The sequence below is a fragment of the Maylandia zebra genome, linkage group LG14 (assembly GCF_041146795.1).
Source record: "Maylandia zebra isolate NMK-2024a linkage group LG14, Mzebra_GT3a, whole genome shotgun sequence".
Classification (NCBI taxonomy): domain Eukaryota; kingdom Metazoa; phylum Chordata; class Actinopteri; order Cichliformes; family Cichlidae; genus Maylandia; species Maylandia zebra.
The window spans coordinates 18,286,144-18,298,887 of record NC_135180.1 but is presented as its reverse complement, the minus strand read 5'-3'; the positions used below and the strand labels follow the sequence as shown (position 1 = coordinate 18,298,887).

The following is a 12,744-nucleotide window of genomic DNA, read 5'->3' as shown; positions in this document are numbered from 1 at the left end:
TTCATTTTCATTGTGAATGAACTGAATGTACAGGATTAGAAATGAGTATATCAGTGGGACAGCTCGGGCTGAGCGGTCTGGTTAGAGAGGCAAGGCTGAGATGGTTTGGACAGGTGCAGAGGAGGGAAAGTCGATATATTGGATAAAGGATGCTGAATATTGAGCTGCCAGGCAGGAGAAGAAAAAAAGAATGCCACATAAAAGATTAATGGATTTAGTGATGGAGGTTGGTGTGACAGACGAGGATGCTAGAAATGGGGTGAGATGGAATTAGATGATCTGACTTGGACTGGTAGAAATGTGTAAATCGTGGTCATCATTTTTTTAGGCAGTATAAGCACATTTAAATGGCTTATACTGTTGCCATAAACATGCAGCTTTATGCAGGGACGCCTGTAAAATTATTTTAACAGAGATATTCAGCCTTTGCTTGGTGTGAGGGGAGTTTCACACATGGTACGAGCTGATTTGTTTAATGTCTTGTTTCAAATCTTAGAGCCTTTCCTCCCACATAGTGCTCATTGCCAGCACGTTTCTTTTTCACCAAGCAAGTAAGACAAAGTTTCAAGGTAGTATGTAGAAGATCTTGATATGAAAGTTGTAAGAAAAATGTATTTTGTATTTTATGTGCATTAAATAATATTCCTTTTCATTAAAGGTTTGTCATCTAAATGTTAAATGAAAAGCATAAGGATGAGTCATTTACAAACAATACTGCAGTTTCTTAAATTTTCCCTGGATACATTAAAAAATTCCCACATTATCTGATAAATCTTTTCCACATTGTTTCGTTATTAAATCCGAGTATATTTGCCAGGTGCTGTGGAGAATTCTTTTCTCTAAATGGGTGTGTCAGTGACCTCATGGCCTCGTGAGAAATTGCCGGCCCATCTTGGGTATTCCCCCTATTCCTCGCAGCTAGACACTCCCCCTTTTAACCGAGGCCACTCTAACCAACGTGTTTTGAAAAGGTCAATGCAAAGGAAAACAGAACTTTTACAAGAAACATCCCAAATAATTTCGTATGAACAAAATTTTTATTGAGCTAAAGGTCACTTGAAGGGAAATGCTTTGTGTGTAAATCTTTATCATTTACATGTTAAATTAAACAATAACCTTTCTAATACACTAGAAATGAGAAAATTGTCCACCTGGAAATGTCATATATGGGGAAATAATCAACTAATAATTGTGTCATCAGACACATTGTAATTATTTAACAAGAAAAACAAAAGAAGTTCTAGAAAAGTTGGCAAGAATTCAAAAAACATAATGTCAATGTGAAACACTTTGTGGTTAGTCAAAGAGATGATATGAAAAATCAGAGGTGGGCGTGTACTGTACACTCACAGGTCACTGCCTGTAATAAAACGTCAAAAGCCACAGAGAAAGTCCATAACTTGGCCACACAGAAAGCCACAGTCTTTGTGTTTGTGTGCGTTAACCAGTTTTAGCGAACGTCAAGTACATAGGTTTCCAAGTACATAGTCACATAGGTGGCACAATGAAACATTCACTGTAGTCTGTCAAACAAAGTTACACATGTTAGCTAAGATTCAAAATGAAAATCATAATGAATAATGAATATCGCATGGTGTTTCATCTAAAGCCTTTTTTAAAAATGTGATTTTTTTTATTGTGTTACAACAATAAAACTGGGGTGCTTGCTTATGTCTGTGTTACTGTGCAACCTGAAAGAAAATATCCTTTTCCTACATTTGGTGAAATGTGACTGAAGCGCACTGATGTTCCTGGTAGAGATGGACCGATCCGATATTACGTATCGGTCCGATACTGACCTAAATGACTGGATCGGATATCGGAGAAAAATAAAAAATGTAATCCGATCCATTAAATATCACGAAAGCACCTCACAAAACTTGCAACACGCCGTAACTCACCTCAGAACGTTAGCATGTCGGAGCAGTATGCATCACGTGATAGAGCGGCTGTGGGGACCTGTGGTCTGGATAGCATTTGGAGCTTTGCTAGCAACCCGGCTTTTCATCTCCGACAAAGTTATCCCCGAGAGAAGTAAAGCAAGTGTGTAAGTCCATCTCTGAATGTTTGTAAAGCATTCCTGCGTTAAGCTTAACGAGCGACTGCCTCTCGCTCTCCGGCTGCTACTTCAATCGTGAAACTGCTTAAATGATCAGCTGATCGGCTTTTCTGTCGTGAGTCCATCTTTGTTTTTGGCCCACTTTGCACCAGAAAGAGGAAACCAGCGGCTGAACAACAGCAGCACGTTTAAGCTTGATAAGCTGTTGTTAGAATTTATTTAATATTTCTTTCTACTCGAGGATCTTTTTCTACGTAGCTGACGCTGGTAACTGTGCAGGGGCGGATCTAGCAAAGTTTAGCCAGGGGGGCCGATAGGGCATTAACAGGGAAAAGGGGGCACAAAGACATACTTTTCTTTCTTATTCTCATTTAAAATGTCTAGCTTTTAATAAATAATTATCTGACACACAAAGTTTTAATTTGATGTAAAATGAATAGAAGTCAATTACTGTATATAGTGACTATTAAGTCTAATATATATACCCTAGTAAGCTATAGTGCTTTTTCCTTTGGGAAGGTACCATCTGTGCAGTCTGCAATTTTGTTGAAGAAAGATGTTGAATCTATTTAATATTTCTTGAAAAATAATTGATTTCTGTGCATTTTTTTTCACACTGCATCAAATTAAGGTTGATTACGTCGATTAAGCATCATGAGGTGGCGCGTGAGGGGTGGTTCCCTATTTTTTATTTATTTATTTTTGTTGTTGCTGGGAGTTGGAACCCTATTAGTTAGGTTGCTTAATATTTACGCTAAGTACTCTTTAAAATACCAGAATAGGGAGGATGGTGTAGGTCTAAGTTTATTAGATTGATCAGTATTGCTGAACTATGAAATATTTTTTTGTATACAGGTATAACAGAATAGCTTTAGTGTAGTTGTTGTTTTAAACTTGAGTATGAACTTGCAGACTTGCAAAATGCAGCAAGATATTTTAAAAAACAGTTTTGTTGATTAAAAAACACTATATCGGATTCATATCGGTATCGGCAGATATCCAAATTTATGATATCGGTATCGGTATCGGACATAAAAAAGTGGTATCGTGCCATCTCTAGTTCCTGGCATGTAGTGGAGCAGATAAAGTCGATGCCAGAACAATACCTTAAAAGGGCTAATAAACTAAGGTTAACTTTGCTCTTTAGTTTCTTTATTTCTCATTTATACAGTCTGTTACCAGGAGAACTATTTGGGATTTCTTCAGAAGAATTTCTGTCACATGTTCAGATGAGCCAGAAATTGATGCATACGGAAGTGTTTTAGGCTGATTGTATTACCACATAAAAAAGCAGGCACGCACAGACACACACACACCCACACACAAACAATCAAAATCTTCACAGCTGTGTAATTCTTTATAAGGCTTGTTGATTTTGCCAAGTGAAAGAGGCAACGATTTGATTTAGATTTTCTAGTTATCGTTAACTACATTTTCAAAACAGTCAGTGATCATGCCTTTAGCCTTTATGCTAGTAACAACTGCTATCAGTTGTTACTAGCATATGAAAAAGGAACTGAGATGTGGCTCCTCCTCCCCCCGCCCCCTCAGCATACCAGACTAGTTGAAGGATTTAGCGATTCATTTTAACACAGAGAGCAGGGCGGCATGATGGTGAGTGTTTGCGTCATTTGAAGTTTGATAATGTCACATACTTAAACAGTGTTTGAATTGATTCGGGCTACCATCATCGTTCATGCTTATGCTAGATGATAATAATAATGTGAGTCACTCAATAATGTAAGCTGCTGTGTAAACAATCGAGGCTATGTGAAAGTGACAGAGAAGCGGAGTGTGCAGGCATGTGTGTCAGGGTCTCGGTGTTTACATTGCTTTATTCTAGCTTGCCTCAGGAGCAGTGAACAAATTAACAGTTCGGTTGTAGCTTGAGCTGAATCCTTATACAAGTTAAAACTTTAAGTGTTCAACTGAAACTAATACTGAGATCACGGATACAATGGCAAAAATAGGCTTTCTTCGAAAGGAGGGTGGCTTCTCCCTTAGAGATACGGTGAGGAGTTCAGCCGTCCGAGAGGGGCTCAAGGGTAGACCCAGGACAGAAACTCTCGGCTGGCCTGGGAACGCCCCGGTGTTCCCCCGGATAAACTGGAGGAGGTGGCTGGGGAAAGAGGGAGGTCTCGGCGTCCTCTTAGGGCTGCTGCCCCCGCGACCTGTCCCCCGGAAAAGTGAAAGATAGGTGGATAGCTGGATGGATGGAAAAGAACAAAAATGGCATGGTAAAGTGGAAACTGCATCAAGGACAGAAAAAATATACTGCTAATACAACTCTTTGTAACCAGCTGATAACCGGAAGAAAATGGATGGCTGTATAGAGGGATGAATGCTTCTCAGGAAATGTGTTTAAGCTCTGGAGTATAAATTGTGACGGTAATGGTAACGACTAGTATAGATGTGCTCTCAAAGAGAAAGCAGAGAAAAAAATCCTGAGCGTTTAACACAGATAAACAGATAGACATTCATATACATATATCGAAATCCAATTCATTGTACTACTGTACTATGTATGACTGTGCAATGACAATAAAGAGTTATCTTATCTTATCTTATCTTAAATTGTTATATGTAGATATTTTTTCAGCACGACTGAATGTCTGTGTGACTGTACAGCCTTTCTAGGAAAACGACTTTAGTATGAAACAGTGTGTCCACCATGCATGAACCCAAATAATTAAGAGAATGAGAAAGGAAAGAGAAAGTAACTTTTGTGTTTTGGCTGTCTCTGGGAAAAACAAAGGTCAAATGCAGAAAGTGTCAGCATTAGAAGACAAACAGAGGCACTCCACAGAATCCTTTACAGTCTGGCTTGTTGTTTAGTATCATTTAGATTAAAAAATCTAAAAAGAAGATGAGTCGTGAAACTCCATTTGGATGAATTCAGCTGATTGTGTGAACCAGGTGTGAGGTTTTTAATTTGTAAGACAAAAGGGGTTTAGAGGAGAGTATGTGTGTATGAGAATAGCTCAGCAGAATGAGTGTTCTCTCCAATCATTACGTCAGGGGAATTCCCATGTACTGCAAAGCCTTGCTGATTAATGCTGTTCAGTTTGCACAGCAGTGTAGTGATAAAGCAGAAGTTGCAAATACAATAATGAAAAAAGGAAAACAAAATACATTCACAGATTGATTTGCAACACAGAATCAGAAATTCTATTTTTAAATATACTTGTAAGTACTGTAATTTGCATTAGAGTTTGGAGGTGTGCCCTGTTGTTTTAACATCAAAGATCTGTAAATTATTTTATGTAACATTATATCAAACAAAATGCTATTCACAGCTTACTCTCACATGTCTCATTAGGGAAATGTAACCACCCTCCCCCAATGGCCACATCAGAGTTGGATAAAATTGTCACTTAATTTGAGTCCTTGATTTAAAAAAAAGAAATCCATCTGCATTAGTATCACTTCCACAGTTCATTTTGTATCAGTATTCCTGAAACCAAATACACCATGCAGTTACTTGACCTTTGGGATTTCCCTCTGTTTTTGTTTCAACTTATGACAGTCACTGCTGCTAAATGGCCACTCGTGAAGGGTAGGGGTGTTTCCACTGGTCAGCCTCTTTAAAACACCTTCACTTTAGATATTTACTGACAATGTGGAGAGAAGCATATGTGATTTTTTTTTTTTTTGTGCTTTATCCTACTACACCATATCCTACAACTGAAACAATCCCGATTTGATTTTCCAAGTGGGAATTTCCTGAGATTTCTGATCACTGCCAGCAAAGTCACATAAAAAAAAGATCACTTCCTCATGAATAGTTTTAGAAACAATTTCAAGTGAAACTAGTTCATCAAAAACAAATAAAGTCTGTGCTTCTTGTTGGACGAAACAAACTGATCTATTTGTTTATTATATTTCATTTTTTATTTTTCCAAATTTATATAAGACAGGGGAGGATATGTAATAAGCTATGTGCTTATGTGGTTAGCATTTGGTTCCTATGATACCAAATGCGTAGTAAAAGAAAACTAGAATGTTGTTTTCTCCTAGCAGGTACAGGAATACACCCTTTTAGAACAAGCCCTCTCTTATACTGACTGGGACTTTCCTTTTGCTTCTTGTATACTGAAAACCATTTGGGCGTGTTCTTTCAGGATGAGACAGCCTGTTTTCCCCCAAAACATGACTGTAAAGAGCCAGTCAAATGTTTCAAATAAGATTCTAGTTCACTGAAAGGGTAGGATTGGGTGGGTTTCGGGACTGGGTGTTTGATATCGCCCTTGTGTAGCATTAATGATATTTTAAGACAAAACTATCATTCTCCTGACAAATGTAAATGGTGAGAAATCACTGCATGCAAGTTATTTTTGAGTGTTCAGGTGTACATGTGCCACTTGATGGCATCTCACACTACATTTCATTTCAGTGATTAACCAGTTTGTCTTTCTAACAGGCGTCCACCTGGAGCCGGTATCATTTCCTGTAAGTAATGCTCCGATTTTCTATTCATTCCTATCATGATTTCAGCACAAGGCAGCGTGTGGTTAGGGCACTTTTGATATTTTAACACCCAGTCACATGTTCCTGTTATTAACTGTTGCTCTGATACATATCCATGTGCCACTGTTGTGACTGGACTTGTAAGACTTACAGTAAGTAAGGCCCAAAAGGATTACTAGGAAGTAAATTTTGGAATGTAATTTTCTGGTGTTCTAATTTTAAAAGCAGTTTCCTCCTATATATCTCCTGTTACTTAAATATTATATTATTAATTATTTATATTAGCTAGTTATGGGCATCAGCGTAAGGTTAATGCGAAAGCTTATGGATCCAGACATGAGTTTGTAGCCTTCCCACTGATCTCATGTGTGCGCTTGTGTTGTTACTTGAACTGAAAAGAGAAGTGATCATTTTAGCTTCAAGAAGTTGGTGACAGAAGAGAGCAAATCTGGCCCAAGTTCATTATCTGTGTTTTACGATCATTGCTTGGCCACAGATGTTGTTTACTGAACTGTCTCAGTTATTTCCTGGTTGTTGTTACTGTCAGCTATCTCAGCCATCTTTAGGCACTGATGCAAAAAAAAGTGTGTGTGATTCTTTATCTCCACGTGCCACTTTAATGATTCACCATTTTCTGTGTTCCTAGAACTCAAAGGTTTTCCCTTGATCTGCTGCTATCTCTTGTTCTGACACTGACTTGGCCCTTCACTGTCACAGGTGAGCAGTTCTGCCAGCAGCACTCGTTCATTGTGGTTAAACATAGAAACCAGTTGTTTATTACATGAATAAGAATGTGTGATATGACAGTATTATGCTTGGTTGCACATCACTAGCTAAGGAAAGAAAGCAAAACGTGTGCTCCCCCAACTCAGATTTACATAACTTTAATTTTTTCTTAGTTTGATGGAGTGGTCTTATGAAGAAGTTAAACTTTTTAGGAGATTTCCTTTCTTTGTAAAAGGTGAATATGTAGATCAATGCTATTCGCACATCTTTGTAATGAATAGGAAGCTGCCATCCACATGACTGGACCAGCCATTACAGCAGCACCCTATGCTAACACAAGCTAAGCTAATGGGTTTTTGGGTTTAGCTTCAAATTTAGTGTATAAACACGAGTGTTGACTATTTCTTCTCATCTGACTCTCACCAAGAAAGCAAGGAACCCCATTTTCCAAACTATTTTCTATGTCTTCCTTCAGAATATTATAGCTTTCCTGTCTTAGTCCCTTTAATGCCCCCTGTTCAGTTTCCAGCTACCAGTCCAGCCCAGAACTGCTGGAAAATTCAATTAGTAGAAAAATCTGAATATCTGGAAGCTAAAGCCAGAGATGTTTTCTTACGAGTTGGTAGATAATCAGTCAAAAACACTCACACTTCAAAACAGGAAAAACAAAAAAGTTCTCTCCGTGTATTCTGCACAAAAAGGAAAGACAAAGGGGCTTATGAAGAAGTGAAATTAGCCTACCGCGTCATGCAGCGGAACTCTGCAGGAGCTTAAACAAAACCGCATGGAAACACATGTCTGCCCTAAAATAGAAACTGTTTGCATTCATTTCTCCCTTTAGATATTTTCTTTAATAAAAGATATATGCCCTAAAACTTCATCCCTGTTCCTTTTTTGTTTTTGTGTTTTTTGTTTTTTTTTAACAGGAGGTGCTGCTATTCTCAAAGGGGAGGTCGGTGGAAATGTGACTTTTCACTGCTCTGGTAAATCAGTAAAGAACATTGACTTACTTTACCTCCAAAGAGACAACGTCTTTGTTAATGGTTATTATGAATCTAAAAAAGTACCAGCAACGTGGAACAACACAAAGTTTGATCGCAACACTTCATCTGTGTTCATGGATAACCTAAAGGTCTCACACAGTGGGGAATACAAATGTCACATTCGGTACAAAGACGAGCAGCATATTAATGAAGACTCAATAACCCTCAGTGTCACAGGTATTTATGTCTTCAATTCATCTCATGAAGTTCATTTTTATATGACTGTCAGTGTGAATAGACCTTTAAGATGAAGCGTTACAATAGTGTAAAGTATGTGCATGTAATATAAATATAAACAAAGAAAACAGCTGTTTTCTTTGTTTATATTCATATATACGCCAGTCCCTTTGTACATGTTGGAAACACCAGGCTGATATCACTTTCCTTGTGTCTTTCTTCTAGCAAAGTACAGCAGGCCTTTATTCAGTCCTCCAGTCTGCAGCGAGGAAACCCAGAATTGCCAGACAACGTGTACATCAAATAATGGATACCCAGAATCCAGCATGATAGTTCAGGCTATAGTTACCAGCACTAATGAGACCATCAGGCAGATATGGCAACATGTGAAGTCTGTCTCTTCCCCAAATCCAAGTACATTTCTGTATAACATTACCACCGCTGTGAGTTATAACTGCTCGAACGGGGAGATAAAGTTCAGCTGCTCCGTGGGTGACGTCACTTCGGATGAGTTCTCAGTCTGTGAGTAGCCTGTTCATCTTAGAAAAGACAATTATTTCTTTATCAAAGTAGTTCCCACAATTAGCTACTGGACAAGTTTTGGGAAGTTTGAAAGCCAGTGGAAATCTCTTGGCATATATCCCCTTTATTGTTTTATTTCATAGCAACATCCTCTTATTCTGTCAGCATTTGTGTGGCTGACACAGAACAGTTTAGGTTGAGTTTTTGTGATTTTTGAGATTTTTAAAACTTATGTGAGGCTACTAGATTACATTTTTCAGCAAGACGAATGAAAGTGACTGAATAGCAAAGCATTTCCTGCAGAATCAAACTCAAATTACTGCTGAGACTGACGTGATAAAAATTACGTGCTGTATTTATTCTTAAACTGAGGTATTATGGAAATGTAAAATTTGTTTGAGCCTACTATATGTTTATTAATACAACAACAGAGTGGGTGCGTGGGGGAAGTTCCAGGTTTTTTAGAGCTTTGCAGTTTTACTATATGTCATGTTTTGACATATTAAATTATAATGATTGTTCCCTTTTCTTTTCTGATCAGTTGCTTGGTGGTTTTTAATTTACCTTCATGTTAAAATAGTGAAGCTGTGACACTGTGAATACATTGTGGTTGCTGGGTTGATAACATCACAATATCAGCACTGACAGCAGTAGTAGTGTAGTATTACTGCTGTGCCCAATGTAAAAAGAAAGATTAACGAGTCTTTTCTGCATATGCTAAGAGTGTGCTATAAACGTTTTCCTGAATCAAGAATCATACAGTTTAATCATACAGTGGGGTTTGTACTTATGTTAGTTCTGTGAAATGAATTCAGTTTAATTCAGATTTAAGGAAAACGATTCAGTTAAAACATTCGGCAGTTCATTTTCATGAAATAGTTTAAGTTGACCTTTAAGTTCCCCAGCATGGAAAAGAAAAGGCAGACATGCCTTGTTTTTAGTTCAGTTCACTTTTTTGTTTTAGTTCTTCAGGGTAATTAAATATAATAACTCTTTTTTTCTGTATTTCATAATACTTGTCATGTGGGGTTCTTTGTAATAATCTTGATTCTGATACATTTGTTCTCATTGATAGGTGCTCATCAGGATCAACGCAGCTCTGATATAGTAATTATGACAGCCATTTGTATACTGGTGGTGGTGGTGGTCATGATTGCAGGTGTTTTGTGCTGGAGAAGACGGACAGGTGAGCACAGAAATTGCACACATGTGTAAAACTGCAGGGACATGAAAATAAGAGAATGAATAACTCAAAATGTGCAGAAACTCATGGCAGGCTCTGTGTTGTTTTTCAGGAGGCAGTATGAGGCTAGAGAGAGTAAATACAAATGAGGCGTAAGTAAGTGTTTAATTGTCTATAATAGTGTAGTCATAATACTTTGATTACACAGTAATCTGTGTAACTTTTCATAGAAATCAAAATTGTACCTTTGATTTCTGCTTGTAGATTAGAACAGATAGTGCTTTCGCTTTCCTTGTTTTTTCCTTCTGCCTAATTATTTCCTTCTGTGTTTTATTTAATCCAGGGTGGAAATATCACTTTGTGAAAAAAATGGAGAAAAAGAAGCTGCTTGAGGGGTGAACCAGTGAAGGACAACATTAAACCCACGTTCAAGGATCTAGAGGGACAGATATCGTCTCCTCTGTGTCAATTACACACTGTGATCAGCTGGTTCCACGCAAAATAGGAATAACCTCACCAGGCCTCGCCAAGAGTGAGTGACCCATCACCAGGAACTACATGCTATTAACATTTCACACTCAACACTTGTGACTTTTAGCGTTTGAGGAAGTATCATATCTTGTTCTTTTACTGGTGAAGCAAAGTGCGTCAGTAAAGTGAGAATGGCTGACTTCACTATGTAAAAGCAAAAAAACAGACTTTATCAGCGGTGTGCGGTTAGGTTGTTGTCGAATACTGGAAAACTGTGACAGAAATACCTCCTGACGCCGTGTGACGATAGACGAAAAACAAGAAGTTAGAAGAATTATACATATGTATGTTTGTATTTGTATACTATGTATATGTGTACTTTGTTGTTACACCAACCACTGCGGGAAGAACCTGGCACACTCGCTACAATGGTCACTTGTGGACTATGAGTCATTTAAAAAAAAGAAAATACTGTCATTGCTGCACTTTAAAATCCCCTCCTGTACATTTCTTCTGTAGCCAATTTTTAATGTTTTTTTCCCTAGATTTTTAAACAACAGTGTAAATACTATATATTTTTTTTTATTTTAATAAACAAAAAAGAAAAGTTCAGTCATCTTAGTGTTGATTTTTTTTGTTTTTGTTTATTTTTTAATAGAATAGTACTACATTGGGGTCAGAAATAATAACTGACATGTACTGGAAAAAATGTGGATGAAGAAAAGCTGGAATTCAGAACATTTTGTGCAGATTAACTTGTAATTTTAAGCAAATTTTGTGTATTGTGCAGTAAGTTCCAGTATTTTCAGATTTCCTTGTAAGGTGCAATGTTCAATACAAGGGAAATGTGTTTTTTCTGTATTTTATTTAAATGGCCGTTAAACGTTCCCTAATGGGGGATATTGCGGTCTTCTCCACAATTCTGACGTTTTCTCAGGTGACTGTTCTCAGGTTATCACATGTAACCTTTTGTATGCTATTAAGCATAATATTTATTTCAGTCTAACTTTTACTTCCTTGAAGATATTTATCGGTAAAATGTTTGTGCTATTTACAGTTTTTGGTAAGAGGAGCCTGTCTGTTATTCCCCATTCCCTGGAATTACCAAAAATTCTCTAAAGGGTGTTTTCATTTCCTAAATTTGCTTGAAACACTCTTGTTCGGTGCCTAATTTATCTTTTCTTTTTGTTTTTAGAGTTTCAAATTCTGTCTGTGTCCCTTTTCAACCAATAAAAGTTATGTAATTTAACTGAAGTTGTGGGAAGAGTTACACTCGCACTTCACTACACCACACGCAGCTTTAAACCTCCAAGTTCACCTTCAGCTGCAATGTAGTCAAACTGCCACTAGATGTAGTACGAGCACCACAAAATTGAGCTGACTCTTGCTCACGTATATGATTGTTTTTTCAGGTTTATGTGTACAAGTGCATTTGGATGTTACTGAAATACCTCATGATCCCAAGCACACTTGTCTTAAGATAGCCTGTGAAACAAAGTTAACTTCCTTCTGCCTAAGAAGGAAACAGTGTTTAATGTGTAATTATATCAGTGTCTGCACTTTCCTTCCCAGTACAAGAAAGGTGTTGTAGAGTAGACTGGACATGCCATAAATAGGGTAATTCCCTCACTATTAAGTCTTTGAGAGAGGAGATGCAAGTGAATATGGTGTACACGTCACACTGAACTGTCTTTTTGTATATACACCAAGTTTGTACCTACAGCGCTGTGCAAAAGTTTTAGGCAGGTGCGGGAGGGAGAAAACGCTGCAAACAAAGAACACTTTCAGAAATATAAATGATTGTTTATTGGCCCCAAATTTATTCTGCAGCAGGACGACAACCCCAATCATACAGCCAAAGTCATTAAGAACTATCTTCAGCATGAAGAAGAACAGGAAGTAATGGAAGTGATCGTGTGCCCCCCACATCATCGAGTGTGTCTGGGATTACATGAAGAGACAGAAGGATGTGAGGAAGCCTACATCCACAGAAGATCAGTGGTTAGTTCTCCAAGATGCTTGAAACAACCACCAGCCGAGTTTCTTCAAAAACTGTGTGCAAGTGTACCTAGAAGAATGGATGCTGGTCATACCAA

The 12,744-nt window shown here is 37.8% G+C and overlaps 1 protein-coding gene across 3 annotated transcripts; it reads left to right on the top strand.

Annotated features, from left to right (window-relative positions):
- Positions 1-3,492: 3,492 nt before the first annotated feature.
- LOC101474078 (uncharacterized) lies at positions 3,493-11,897 on the top strand. Of its 3 annotated transcripts, none has more exons than XM_004543877.6 (8): positions 3,493-3,673; positions 6,480-6,508; positions 7,173-7,243; positions 8,179-8,472; positions 8,698-8,994; positions 10,070-10,180; positions 10,290-10,329; positions 10,521-11,897. In XM_004543877.6, the coding sequence occupies exons 1-8, from the start codon at positions 3,668-3,670 to the stop codon at positions 10,567-10,569; spliced, it is 897 nt and encodes a 298-aa protein (XP_004543934.1). In that variant the 5' UTR covers positions 3,493-3,667; the 3' UTR covers positions 10,570-11,897. The 3 variants fall into 3 exon arrangements, with proteins under 3 accessions (XP_004543934.1, XP_004543935.1, XP_004543933.1); XM_004543878.6 differs by lacking the exon at positions 3,493-3,673 and adding an exon at positions 3,732-4,296 and having other exon boundaries at positions 10,290-10,333; XM_004543876.6 differs by lacking the exon at positions 3,493-3,673 and adding an exon at positions 3,733-4,296.
- The last annotated feature ends 847 nt before the right edge of the window (positions 11,898-12,744 follow it).